This window comes from Fundulus heteroclitus, chromosome 23 (assembly GCF_011125445.2).
Source record: "Fundulus heteroclitus isolate FHET01 chromosome 23, MU-UCD_Fhet_4.1, whole genome shotgun sequence".
NCBI classification, from domain to species: Eukaryota; Metazoa; Chordata; class Actinopteri; order Cyprinodontiformes; family Fundulidae; genus Fundulus; species Fundulus heteroclitus.
In genome coordinates, this window is record NC_046383.1 from 9,125,622 (window position 1) to 9,138,214 (window position 12,593).

Here is a 12,593-nt window from a genome sequence, read left to right on the forward strand (position 1 = left end):
TAACATTTATCTTCTGCAATATTACTGACCTAATTTCTTTTTAAAAAAGAAATTAGGTCATTTTTTTTATTTATTTTTTTGGATTATCCATATAAATCTGGCAAAGAAACCAGGCAATTTAAGTCACTTTTACTTAATGTCCAGATCAAATATCCAACCAGAATTGTGTCAGTACCCCATTAATGCCTACAAAACAATGTATCAATAACTTATTAACTTGTACACAATGCCTTCATGTAATTTTAACTCTGTGGGGATTTGATATAATCCACAACAAATTCAAACTTCTGCATCCATTTCTTATTTTAAAATAAATATATATATTGAGTGGGTGGTTGCATAATTGCATTGTTCCAGAAAACCAATGGTGCAAATGTATAATTAAAACCCCCAAAAATAGCATGACATTTATGCCGAAGTTGAGATGAAACTTGTGGCCAGCGCTGATAAATGAGGAGTGTTTTCAAACTTATTCTTAACACTTCAAAGTGCAACCGACAATCCTGGCCTTTAACATATGAATTCAGCCTGAGTAAAAACACAAAAATACGAGCTATTTGGAGCCATTTTGATTGAGTGAGACAGAGAGCCAATGCTCCTTCTGTCCTTCGTAAGGATGACCTGATCTTGGTTCTTTAGGTTAAAGTATTGTAACACACAGAGAACATCACCTATCTGTTACTGACCAGATACACCTCCAGCTGCTGCGCTCCACCTGCTGATGGATGAGCTAATGACTGTTGCCATTAGCTGTGAACACGGCAGGCCAGGCCCTCCCTGAGCCTCAACATGCATGATTTATCGCAGTATAACCTCCCCTCATGCTGTTTGCGTGTGTCTGCAGATCGGGTAATCCTCTGGCCAAACTTCACGGCTCTTCCATCCTGGAGAGACACCATCTGGAGTTTGGCAAGACTTTGTTGAGGGATGAGGTACGTTGGCGTGTGATCATCCACCCTGGGTCACCTGTAAAGAACATGGCTTTGAAATTAAAACCTAGAAATTTAGCTCAAACAGCTCTTCTCTACCATTTTTGTTTGTTCGTTTTCATCTCCCATGAAGACGGGTGGTTGACTTGAATCACATGTTGTTCCTGAAAAATAAACTATTGTAATATTATAACATTTCTGGAGTTGTACCAGGCTTCTCATACCCCAACCACCAAACATTCCCCTCCTCCTCACCTGCAAGACGTTTCGATATTGTCATTCAAAGTGACTTTTTCTCTTGTGTTTCAGAGTTTAAACATTTATCAGAATCTGAACCGCCGCCAGCACGACCTCGTCATCCACCTCATGGACATTGCAATCATCGCCACAGACCTGGCTCTCTATTTCAAGTCAGTGCAAAATATTATTTTGAAATTACACTCCCATGCGAGGACCACACCTCAATAATACAAGTCAATCAGTGTAATCAAAATAAATGCTGAGAGGATACAAGTATACATGGATTAGATATTTTAGCTTCGTCTTGGACGTCTTGTGTATCTTGGCTAGGACAAAGAACAAAGATGGGGTTTATTTCTGTCAGTAGATAACATGGTCAATTAGAAACATGGAAATTAGAAAGGACTGATAAAGTAGAATATGGTTGAGGGAGGAAGATGAAATTAATTGATCTATTAATTAATCAAACCTGATAAAAATAATATTATTAAAATAATAGTACACTGTTATAGATGCGGTGGACATATTTTTGTAAAGCTTTCCGGGTGCTTTTGTTAAGCAGTAGAATATGGATCATGAGAAGAAGTTCTAAAAAGGCTTTAAGGATGAATAGTATGAAGAGGGTGGCATAAAAGAAATAAGATTGATGGAGATGAAAAGGCATTGTAGAAACTAATAGGGAGGATAAACTTTAGAAAGTGGTCATAAAGAGGGATTAGGAGGATTGATAGGATGAAAATTGGCTGTAAAGAGGAATAGTGTGTGTATAACTGGGTTAAGACATTTGTCATAAAAGAGATGAGAAGGATGAATGAGATGAGAGGGTGTCATAAAGAGGGATGAGGAAGATAAGTATGTTGAAAAAAGGATCCTGAAGAGGAATTAGCGAGATGAGAGTGCTAAACTGGCGTTGTAAAGATTGATTTGGATGATAAGTGGGATTGAAATTTTTCATCAAAAAAGCAACTTGTTGAACAAATAATGCACTCCTTAATGCACTTAATGAGGGTAAAGCATGAAACAAAGCAAGCCTTTAAAGTGTCCATTCAAGGCGCACAACTCATTCAACCCAACATGTCATTCAGTTAACGAATGGGAGAATCTAACTGGGTCGCTGATCAGAAAGGTCGTTATAGCAAAAACAAAACTGGAGGTATTGGGTAAGAGTCAGAATCAGGACTACTGATAAAGAGTAAGAAACAGATTTGTTGGGTAAAAATCTAGAACAGAACAAGTTTTTTATTAGAAGTGGAGAAAAAGAAATGCATTAAAAATGCAAAAAAGACAGAAAATCCTGGTCCGCTGAGATGAATATAAGTAATTTTAGTACTGTGCTTTAGCAGTAATTGCTAAACTTATTCCTTTATTATTTATTATTTATTCTGATGTTTAGCCTTAGACTATTAAGATCAATAGGGGGTTGCCTAATTTCATCACGTCTACATCAAATGGTTTTCAGCAGTGTGAAAGCCTGCTGTGAGTGGAGGAATTGTAGCGTTCGAGTGGCTTTCTACCCTGATTGTTGTTTAGACTTGTTACAAAATCTTTCATTATTTGAGTAAATCAACCTTAAAACTGTTACATCAAGTTTGTGTATAAACTGATGACTGTTTTTCTGAAGAGGTTTCCATGCATTTTCTCATCTCAGCTCTCAGACGCGAAACCTTTCCGTGTCGTTTTGCTCCTCTGCAGAAAGAGAACAATGTTCCAGAAGATCGTCGACCAGTCCAAAACCTACGAGAACTGGAATGACTGGACCAAATACATGATGCTTGAGACCACCCGCAAGGAGATTGTCATGTAGGCAGAAATGCACTGAAAGGAAGCTTCCCACAGGGGCACACAGACAGTTAGCGCTCAGTCATGTGTTGTGTTTGCAGGGCCATGATGATGACCGCCTGTGATCTTTCTGCCATTGCCAAACCTTGGGAGATCCAGAGCAAGGTAGGTCCGTGCATGATCTTCTCACAAGGCCTTCTAGGGTCAAAGGTATAAAGTAGCTCTCTAGTGCAGCTCACAACTGTCTTTAATTAGTGATGAAACACACACACAGGCAGAAACTCTGTGAGACCCTAAGATAAAGTAGGAAAGGAATTGTATTTTGTCAGCTCCACCATTTTTCTCAGCGGCATTCAGCAGTGGTTCCTGATGGCCTCATGCATCAAAAAGCAACCTGCTGCTTTTCATTCTCCACATCCCCGCCTGCCAGCCTCAGCATCTTGTTTTAGTAAAACGTGCACTAGGCACACTGCCGTCAAGCCAGCGAGCATTGTCTATTAACATGAACAGCAAGCATATCTGGCCACTCGACAGCCACTGCATGATGGTCATTTTTTACCTTTATTCGGCTGTAACAGCCTTGCAAAATGTGCCTATTTCCAGTAACACCTGCTCCATATTATTCAATGTAAACACATGGTGAATCTATCAATAATGCATCTAAAGGAAAATTAGGTGGTATAGAAAGCCACAAAACTTTATTTTTTCTCACTGCCTGACATTGAATCAGACTATGCACTTTTTGCTTAAACTCAGTCATGATTTACAAAAATGTGTCTATTTATCTCAATTTATAGAACTAAAATTTAATATATATATATATATATATATATATATATATATATATATATATATATATATATATATTAGATATACTTGTATTGCATTTAGATACATAAAATAGTACTATAAATACCTGCATCTTTCAGCTTTTCTCTTTCAATGGTCCCCATGGCGAGTAATCTATCTCCATCTAACCCTATTAGGAAAAATTTAATTCCTGTATATGAAAAACTAATTATTTGGAAAAACTGCATTGCATTAAAGCCGGAGTATTTTTAGGAGAAAGTCTGTTAATTTTGTTATAACAACCAACTGGTTCAGAGCAAGAATGCTGTTTGTTCAGACTTATCTGAAGCAGGAACTGCGCAGCCTCGTCCAAATCTGTTCATCCTTTCATTATTACCTCACCCCCTGGATAGGCCCAAAATTTGCAGCGTCCCTATTAGAAGCTTCACAGACGTTTAATAAGAAGAACCCTTTTACATTGTTTATAGTGGAGCTAAACCCCTTCTCAAAGTGGATTTTCATAAAATACTCAGCACAGCACGACGATAGAATGCTAGAGGAACTTTCTGTGGCGTTTTATTGGGAATATTGAATCTTCTCCAGTCAAATCCTTATTGAAAACTAATAAACAGACTCTCTACAATAATTATTTTGTGAAACGGTGGTCATGTTACAAAAAGCAATACATACATCATAAGCGATCTCACAACCTTTACAGCAAATGCTCATGGGAATTTTCAACTACCAATTTCCTAACTTCCTATTGTAGCTCTCTGTGACGCAGTGCTAAGTTTGTAGACAAACAAGAACAAAGGTTGGAAATTAGATTTCAAATACGGCACCATTAAAAAAAAAAAAAGCTAATTTCCCCTTACAAATTTACAAACTTAAATGTTTTAGAGTAAATGCAAGCTGTCCAAACCAACTGGGGGGACCTATGTGAGGAAGCACATGATTAGATTTAATTTGGTTCAGTTTCCCTAGCCACAGTTGGATCGGGTTACTTGATGACCAGTAGGATCAAGAAGTTACTTAAATAGAACCTGTCTGACAATAAAAAAGTAGGCTTAACAATCTCAAAAAGGAACAAAAAATAACATCACACCCCAGACTAAATAAATTTAAGAACAGATCAGAAACATCTATTAGTTTGGAAAGGGCGCTTTTGAACTCCAGCAAAAAACGAGATCTGTTCTCCACAAATGGAGAGGGCATTGGTGATGAACCTTCCCAGGAGTGGCTGGCCTACCAAAAAACATTGAAATGACCCAGTTAAAAGTCTGAATTTAAGTCTGAGTGAAATTATGTAGCAGGGCATCAAAAACTTTGCAATGTGGCTGAATATCTGCGAAGAAGAGTTGGTCAGAGTTCCTCCATGTAAAAGACTCATCGCCTGTTGTCACAAACACGTGATGGCAGTTGTAGTGGCCGAGGGAGGAATGGAAATGATCAGGTTTATCAGGGCAAATTCTTTTTCACTGCACTTGCATATCCAACTCCACGCATACTGCTACAGTAATTAGTGAACTTAAACCTAGCTCCTGATTACATTGTTTACCTGCGTAGCAGTTTTGTTGTAAATGGTAGCCTAACACTAGCTTATTGACTGTGTTTTCATCATTTTTATTCATGAATTGCATCATAGAAAATTCAAATGCATTTCCAGTTAATGACATGAGGATGAAGCTCACAGACCAGTTGTTTTTCTTCTTCAAAAACCTAGCTCTTTGTTGTTATTGTTTTGAAAGTTAATAAGAAATGTCTCAGCTGGACTCTCCAGGACAGCTAAGGATATCTGCTCATATGAGCACTCAGCGTTGCAATGACAGATCCCCACAGAGGGCAGCAGCAGCAAAATCAGCCCCGATTTTACTGTCACCTTAATAAAGGGTGATTTTTTTATATGTTTTAAAGATATGCCATGCAAAACGCAGAAACAGCTTCCTAGGAATCCGGCTGAGGTTAAGTCACAGAGGAGTAACAACTGGTCTCTAGCGTTGATGTTCAGAGAGGACTCCCTCTTTGCCTTTAAAAATACGTCAGAACCACAGTTCAACACCTGGGTCTGGATAGGATCGTCCAAACTCTGAGGTTAATAAAATAAGCCCAAACTGATGGAAATGAAAAAAAAAACGTTTTTCCTCCCTCAAAATCCTTATTGCTGCATCTTATTTATTCCTGACCCTGAATCTTGTTAAAAAAGATAAATGGAGATTGAAAACTGTGGTTTGCTGCATAAAAACGTCTAATCCGTTTTGACATTGAGCAGAGCTAATTTGATCCAGATTTTTGCAACAAATATAGATGTCTTAAACTGCTCACATATCACACAGGCTGTTTAATACCTGCATGAAAATCACTCAGATTTTCTGATGGCAGAAAATATTACTTGAAGATAAAACCCTGAGCTGCCGTGCTTTGTGTTAGAAACGCTCATGCCGTTGTATTGGGTGATATTTTACGCTTTTCATCCGGTTCTGGAAAAATAGCCCAGTGTCTCTGTACAAGCCTTGCAGCCATTGTTCCCTCTGAACTGGCTTGATGACTAACTCTTTCAAAATGAGTGTTCTGTGCTGAATACAGAATTTACATATTGTTCAACAGATCTCGCTCTGCAGAGTTTTTTGCTTTGCGAGGGCAGATAATATGGGCTTTCATTTCATCAAAGACACAAAGCCAGAAAACTGCCTCGTGATCTGCAAATACCCTTCTCATTGTGGCCTATTGTAAAAGCTTTAAAGGATTATTTTAGCAACATGGAGGGAAGGATCCGTCATCTGGGCATTGTGGAAATCTTGCTCTTATATATTTGCTCAATATGAGAGACCCTAAAATTCTCAGGTAAATCAAAACAAATCGAGACTCGTATTCGAGAGCATTGCGTGCTCTAGAAATGAAATGCTTCTTTCCTGAGTGTCTCAAGCGCCGTAATGGAGACCATTACATCTGCCGTGTGACTGAATACACATCTCAACCTTCCTCTAGGTGGCGCTGTCTGTGGCTGCAGAGTTCTGGGAGCAGGGAGACTTGGAGAGGACCGTCTTGGAGCAGCAGCCTATTGTAAGAACTCAACAAGACAAGGGGACAAGCACACGTATTGCACTAGCTCACATTTCTGTAAAATACAACAGTTTATGTTTAAAGAACAAATATTTTGTCATTACAACTGTATATTCCAACAAAATCTGTCTTCAACAACTCAGGTTCGCCATGCTGCTAACAAACCTGAGGCTTCATGACTTTTACAAAACCCCAGCCAGAATTTTCAGTCAGGCAACAGAGACTACACCTGAACATCTACCCGGCTTCGGATGATGTTATAGATTACCTTTAGACCAATTTAGGGGCAATAATCTAAGTCTGTCTTTAAATAAATGCTATGTTATCAAGGGAAATCGTCTGCTGAGAGGAACATATTTTTACACATTTACAGTGGGCACATTTTTTGGCCTTCTTGGTAAATATCTGCATAATGCCTTACAATACAGCAAAATCATCTATTGTTGCTGTAGCATAATCTCATACAAAAATCCAATCTCTAATCTAACTGATTCATTGCAAAATTGTCATGTTAGGAAATAAAAGAAAACATTAAAATTGGCACCATTACTGGTACCCATTACAATAACTGCAACTTAAGCATATCTTATTTATAGTCTATATTAAGTTGATCAACGTGTCACGGAACTTGCAGTCCACAACCTCCTGTCCCCCTGGGGTATAAATGTGACACAGGTACCGTATTCCTTCCTTTTAGCCTGGATCAGGATACAAGTTTATCTAGTGATAGTAAAGAGGATATTATGGGTCAAACAATCTCCCAAGTTCTCCAGTAAACTTTTTATTTCAGTCCTACCACCACAAAGCTTCCAGGGTTGCTAACTTGTGCCAGGACTTTAACTAGTAACACATGCTTTGGTCGAACAAAACTAGGATTAATGTTTTCAGCAATAAACCTTCTAGTTTGGTCAGGAGTGAAACAAATGGTCAATATGGAGAAAAGCCCATCATGCCAACAGTTAAGTATGATGGAATATATCCGTGACACTGTGGGTTTATTTCTCTTCTAAAGACCCTGGGAACATGGGCTCTCTAAAATACCAGGATAGATTATTCTTCCAGAAGACTGAAAATATGTTGTAAATGTAGTTTTCAGTCGGATGGCCATCCAAAACCTTTGACCGAATCATCCTCGGTCCCCAGACCTGAATCCTTGAGCAAACCTGTGGTGAACTGACCCAGTCTTCTCCTGTTATCCTAACAGGAGAAGACGAAAAGCTATTCTGCTGTATTACTAAAAGACATTGATGCAACGTATTAATATAGGAGTACTGCTGCCCATCGAATGATGCAAACTAAAGATTTCTGGAGATTATCTCTGAGGATTATATGACATTACTTTGTAATTTGGTGACAAGATTAAAATCAGTCTATACTAATGATGTAGGAACAGAGGAAACAAATGTATTTGATATGAGAGGAAACAAGAGGTAAACAAAGGAATCAGAAATTTGACGTTATTAATTAAATAGATAAAAGGAACATAAAAACAAAAGTTTCAAAGAGTCATACATGGCATCAATGAGACATTGAATTAAAGTAAGATAAAGTTTTATTGTCAAAAAAAAATCTAATTAAGAAAACTATACTGAGGGCAGATCCAAGATAAAGCTATATTTTGGCCAGATTCAGAATTTCATACATAAAGTAGTAATGTTAGATTTTGTTCTTTTATTTAAACCTGATAAAATCACGAAGCACGTGATCTTCCAGTCAATTTTTTTTTTAGAATATAATTTTTCAGACAGATTTAGTTTTCTTGGTTTCACACGTTTAAATGTGAGAGGAGCTAAATTAAACACGAGGACTCACGGGATTTTCTTCTAGGGCTTTGGTTCAAGACGGAGAGAAAGAGAAGGACATGATGAGAACAGAGAACAAGAGACAGAAACACAGACACAATGAAATTCCCTGTGGTGGCAGTGTTGAGCAGAGAGAAGCCATTATGTGGAGCACTGATTCAGAAAGATCGGTCACCGTGGCCTTGACCCAGCCGACCGTATCTTCCCTGGCTCTCTGCAGCTTCCTCCGTTTTGTTCCCTCATGTCCTTGAGACGGTCCGAGTGCGAGAATCTCCATCCCACACATCTTCACCGCACAATTTAATAGCATCCATCAGGAGGGACAACTTTTCATTTTGATACGGTTTGCACTTTTCCAGCAGTGGATTGTGTGACTCACCGCCGTCTGACGAGACTTTGCAGAGGCTGGGGCACTCATGCTGGGGCTTTTTCAGAATATGTGGGTGGCAAAATTTTACTTTCAATTGTGTTCAAGTTAAACTTGTCATGCACACAGCTTTCAAACTCCAGTGTGAACATATTTCTTCTTAGTCAGAGGAAGGTTACAAGTGTCATACATCTAGATTAGTATACATAATCTAAAATCTAAAAAGCTGCATAATAAAGTAAAATTAAAGGTGCAAAGCTTCTTATTTAGTGATTTTCTCATTCTGGGTATGAATATGAGCTGCATAATAATAATGAATTATACAAAGGACAGGAGCAAAGAGTGCCTATCCCACTGTAGATCCTCCATTCCTCTTGTCCTAATATTACTGCCACTAATTCACTCACCAACCAGCATTTCTGACATGTTATTAAATAGTTTGCACTCTAAAAGCAAGTAATTAACTCTTGGGAGAAAAAACAGGGTTTGACCCCATTTCAGTGGTATTAATAGTGGAAAAGATAGATTTTCAAACAGGATATAACAGGCCATGAGTGGTGGCCTCAGAAGTGGATGTTCCAGGTAGTTTCTGGATCACCCGGCAATAAATCAAACCAGTAAAACGCAGTTTTCTGGAAAAATTTGATTGAAAACATGTTTTTTTTTTATTTAATATGTATTTAATTCACTGACTAAAATCTGTACCTGTTGTTTTCCCTTGAACTTGGTTGGTTGTATTGAACTAAACTAAACTTTCATGCAAGTCCAATGTGCAAAACAGTCACTGGACATATGCATCAATCCTGCTGTAGCCCTGTATGGGATTAGGCATGTGTTAGAAAAAAATGTATGTCAATGGACTGAAGTTTAGCAACAGAGATCTAATAACACCGAAGAAAACATATAATTAAACTTTCTAATGGCAACATATGACTCCTTGCAGCATTATAATCCAAACAGTTAATGCAAAAGACCTGCAGTTTGAAGAAAAAGACAAAAAAAAAAACACCACACCAAATCTTTGAAGCATCTTTTTTATATATATATATAGTTTCTTGCAACATAATTTTCATCCTTGGAAAATTATGTTTAGATCGCCTTGAAAATTTCCACTTTGCCCTTTGAAAATGCAAGCCCAGTGACCTTTGTCTGCCTCAGATAAAAGAGCTGTATCTCCTTTAGAAAACAAGAAAAGGCTAAAGGATCCCATGTAGAAAATACACAATAGACAGTCCAGTTGGTCATTCAAACATATCTTTAAAAAATAGCACAAGATAATTATCAAAGCACATCTCACTCAATTCCAACAACCCAAAAAAAAAAAAAAAAACGTCCTATTTCACAACCAGATTACAGTTAAATGTGGGAATGGGTAGAAAACCTATTATTTTCATCGATGCACTAAAGCCAGAAGCTGCATTTTAAATGTTTGTCCTTTTACCATAATTGTGCATCACTGTAAAAAAATGACACGATCAGAGTTTAAACTTTAGGTCATTAATGTGTTTCCTTCTTTCTCTCCTTCAGCCTATGATGGACAGAAACAAAGCGGCTGACCTGCCGAAGCTGCAGTGTGGTTTCATCGACTTTGTTTGCGCATTTGTATACAAGGTTAAACATCACACGTAGTTCCTTTAAATGTGCCGTGCTCCCTGCGACAACCAGCATTTTAAACCTAGTTGCATGCTATATCCGCTTTTTATTTCCGTCTACGTTTTCTTTATGGTTTGGATGTAATGAAGCTGCACTCACATCAGTGTGTTTTTGATTCCTTCCTCCATCCTACCTCCCCAGGAGTTCAGCCGTTTCCACGTGGAGATCACCCCCATGCTGGACCGTCTCCTCAACAACAGGAAGGAGTGGAACGCCCTCAAGGAGGAGCACGAGGCCAAACTGGCCGCCATCGAGGCCGCGAAACAGGCCAAGGAGGAGGCAGCTCAGGGCGCCGCAGCAGCGAAACAAGGTAGGGGAAGACGCCACAGGGGACCGAAAAAGTTCTGTGTACCAGGTTTAACAAATTTTTTCAGGGAGCATACTGTTTCAAAGAGGATGAATGATGAAAGTAACTTCTCTCCCTTCCTTCCCTCATATTTCCTTCCTTCCTTCTTCAGCGGCAAGTGCATCCCAGTCAAAGACTTGTGCTCTGAGCTAAAGCGTCTACTGTGGCTCCAGCTTGTGGTGTATAGCATGAGGTCGTCTTGAGCTCACACCTGGCAAAAAAAAAACTATCTTGCAAAAAGTCATTTTAGCTTTCCTAACATATTTGATTCTTAAATGAACCTTTTATTTTCCTGTTCTGCTTTTGCTCTGTAATGTTATTTTTTTTCTTCCCTTGCCAGAAGGTTGTTTTTTTTTTCTGCACAGCTTTTTTTTCTGAAAATCACACATAAGACCCAAACACATTAATCATAAATTAAGTATTTTCTATACCACAGTAAATTGATGCAGCATTACTTTGCCAGTTTATATGAATCTATTGTAGTTGCCTTGTAGCATTAACCAAAACAGTCAATGCTATGGATCAATCTTTTTTGTTTAAGATGCATTAATAAACAGCAAAGCTTCCACAGCTCAATAAATGTCGTTTATTTCTCATTGCTGACATATCTTTTGATATTTGCTGTGTTAACATGGATATTCTGCTTGTCTGCATGCTGTAAAATAGATCATTTTTTTCTTATGTTATACCATATAAAAGGCATATGCTTGTATAATGATCATTTTGTTAAGTTTTTCTTAGTTTTGCAGCATTAACATTTCTGTGCTCTGTACATTAAAAGCTTATGCCTGATTCCATTGAATGGAGCTTTTTTATTGGATTGCAGCACAATTCATCATGTAAGAAAAAAAACAAAACATTTAGGAGTAGAATGGTTTGCAGTTGGAGAAATGTGAAGCATTCTAATCACTTTGTAAAAAGGCTTTAGCCGATCTTATATATTATAGTGTTGTCTTGCTCAGTGTGGTCGACTGAATAATAATAACACTAACACAATTTTTTGTTTTCTTTTAGAAACAAAATGAGATATTTTGTCAATTAAATACAACTCAAATGGAAACCTTCGTCTAGCGTCTAACAAAGCACAGACCATGTAAATAAAAGCCCAAAAACAAAACAAAAAAGGTTAAACAAAGAAGTTATCACACAGTTACTTGTTTCCAAACAAAAAAAATAACTCTGTTCTCAGTCATTTTTATGTGGTTAGAGGTGAAAACTAAATTTTGTATTATTTCAGTATTTCCTTGATAAAAAAGAGGTTACAGCTGAAGGTACCAGGTAGCCCCCCAAGGACCACAGGCGGGGCCCTCAAGCCTATTCAAAAACTAGTACTACCCTCCAGTGAGCTGCATCTAAAATGTTATTTTAGTCTGTTATTCTACCTTTTTAATCACATTTGTATTTATGTAGATTTAAAATGACAGTATCTAAAAAAGAAGCATTGCAAATATGTTTATTGGTGAGCCCCGACTCTTCTAGTACCCCTGGGATAAAGTACTTGTTATGGCCATTCTTGTGGTACTTAAGGTACAAATATGAGTTACTAGTAGAGCTTTTCACATCTTGTGCATGTTTGTTTTTTTGTTTTGTTTTTTAGAAAAAGGTGTACAAACATTAGTCTGTTAGGC

General features: G+C 37.9%; 1 protein-coding gene across 2 annotated transcripts in view; it reads left to right on the forward strand.

Moving 5' to 3' along the window:
• The window catches only part of pde6a (phosphodiesterase 6A, cGMP-specific, rod, alpha), a 144,842-nt gene extending 133,084 nt beyond the window's left edge, over positions 1-11,758 (forward strand). For both annotated transcript variants that reach the window (XM_036127793.1, XM_021316060.2), the window contains exons 19-26: positions 845-932; positions 1,239-1,339; positions 2,862-2,969; positions 3,050-3,113; positions 6,723-6,797; positions 10,494-10,577; positions 10,761-10,929; positions 11,078-11,758. In XM_036127793.1, the coding sequence (XP_035983686.1) occupies positions 845-932; positions 1,239-1,339; positions 2,862-2,969; positions 3,050-3,113; positions 6,723-6,797; positions 10,494-10,577; positions 10,761-10,929; positions 11,078-11,118 (730 nt within the window). In that variant the 3' untranslated portion in view covers positions 11,119-11,758. The remainder of the gene's footprint in view (positions 1-844; positions 933-1,238; positions 1,340-2,861; positions 2,970-3,049; positions 3,114-6,722; positions 6,798-10,493; positions 10,578-10,760; positions 10,930-11,077) is intronic.
• Positions 11,759-12,593: the final 835 nt, after the last annotated feature.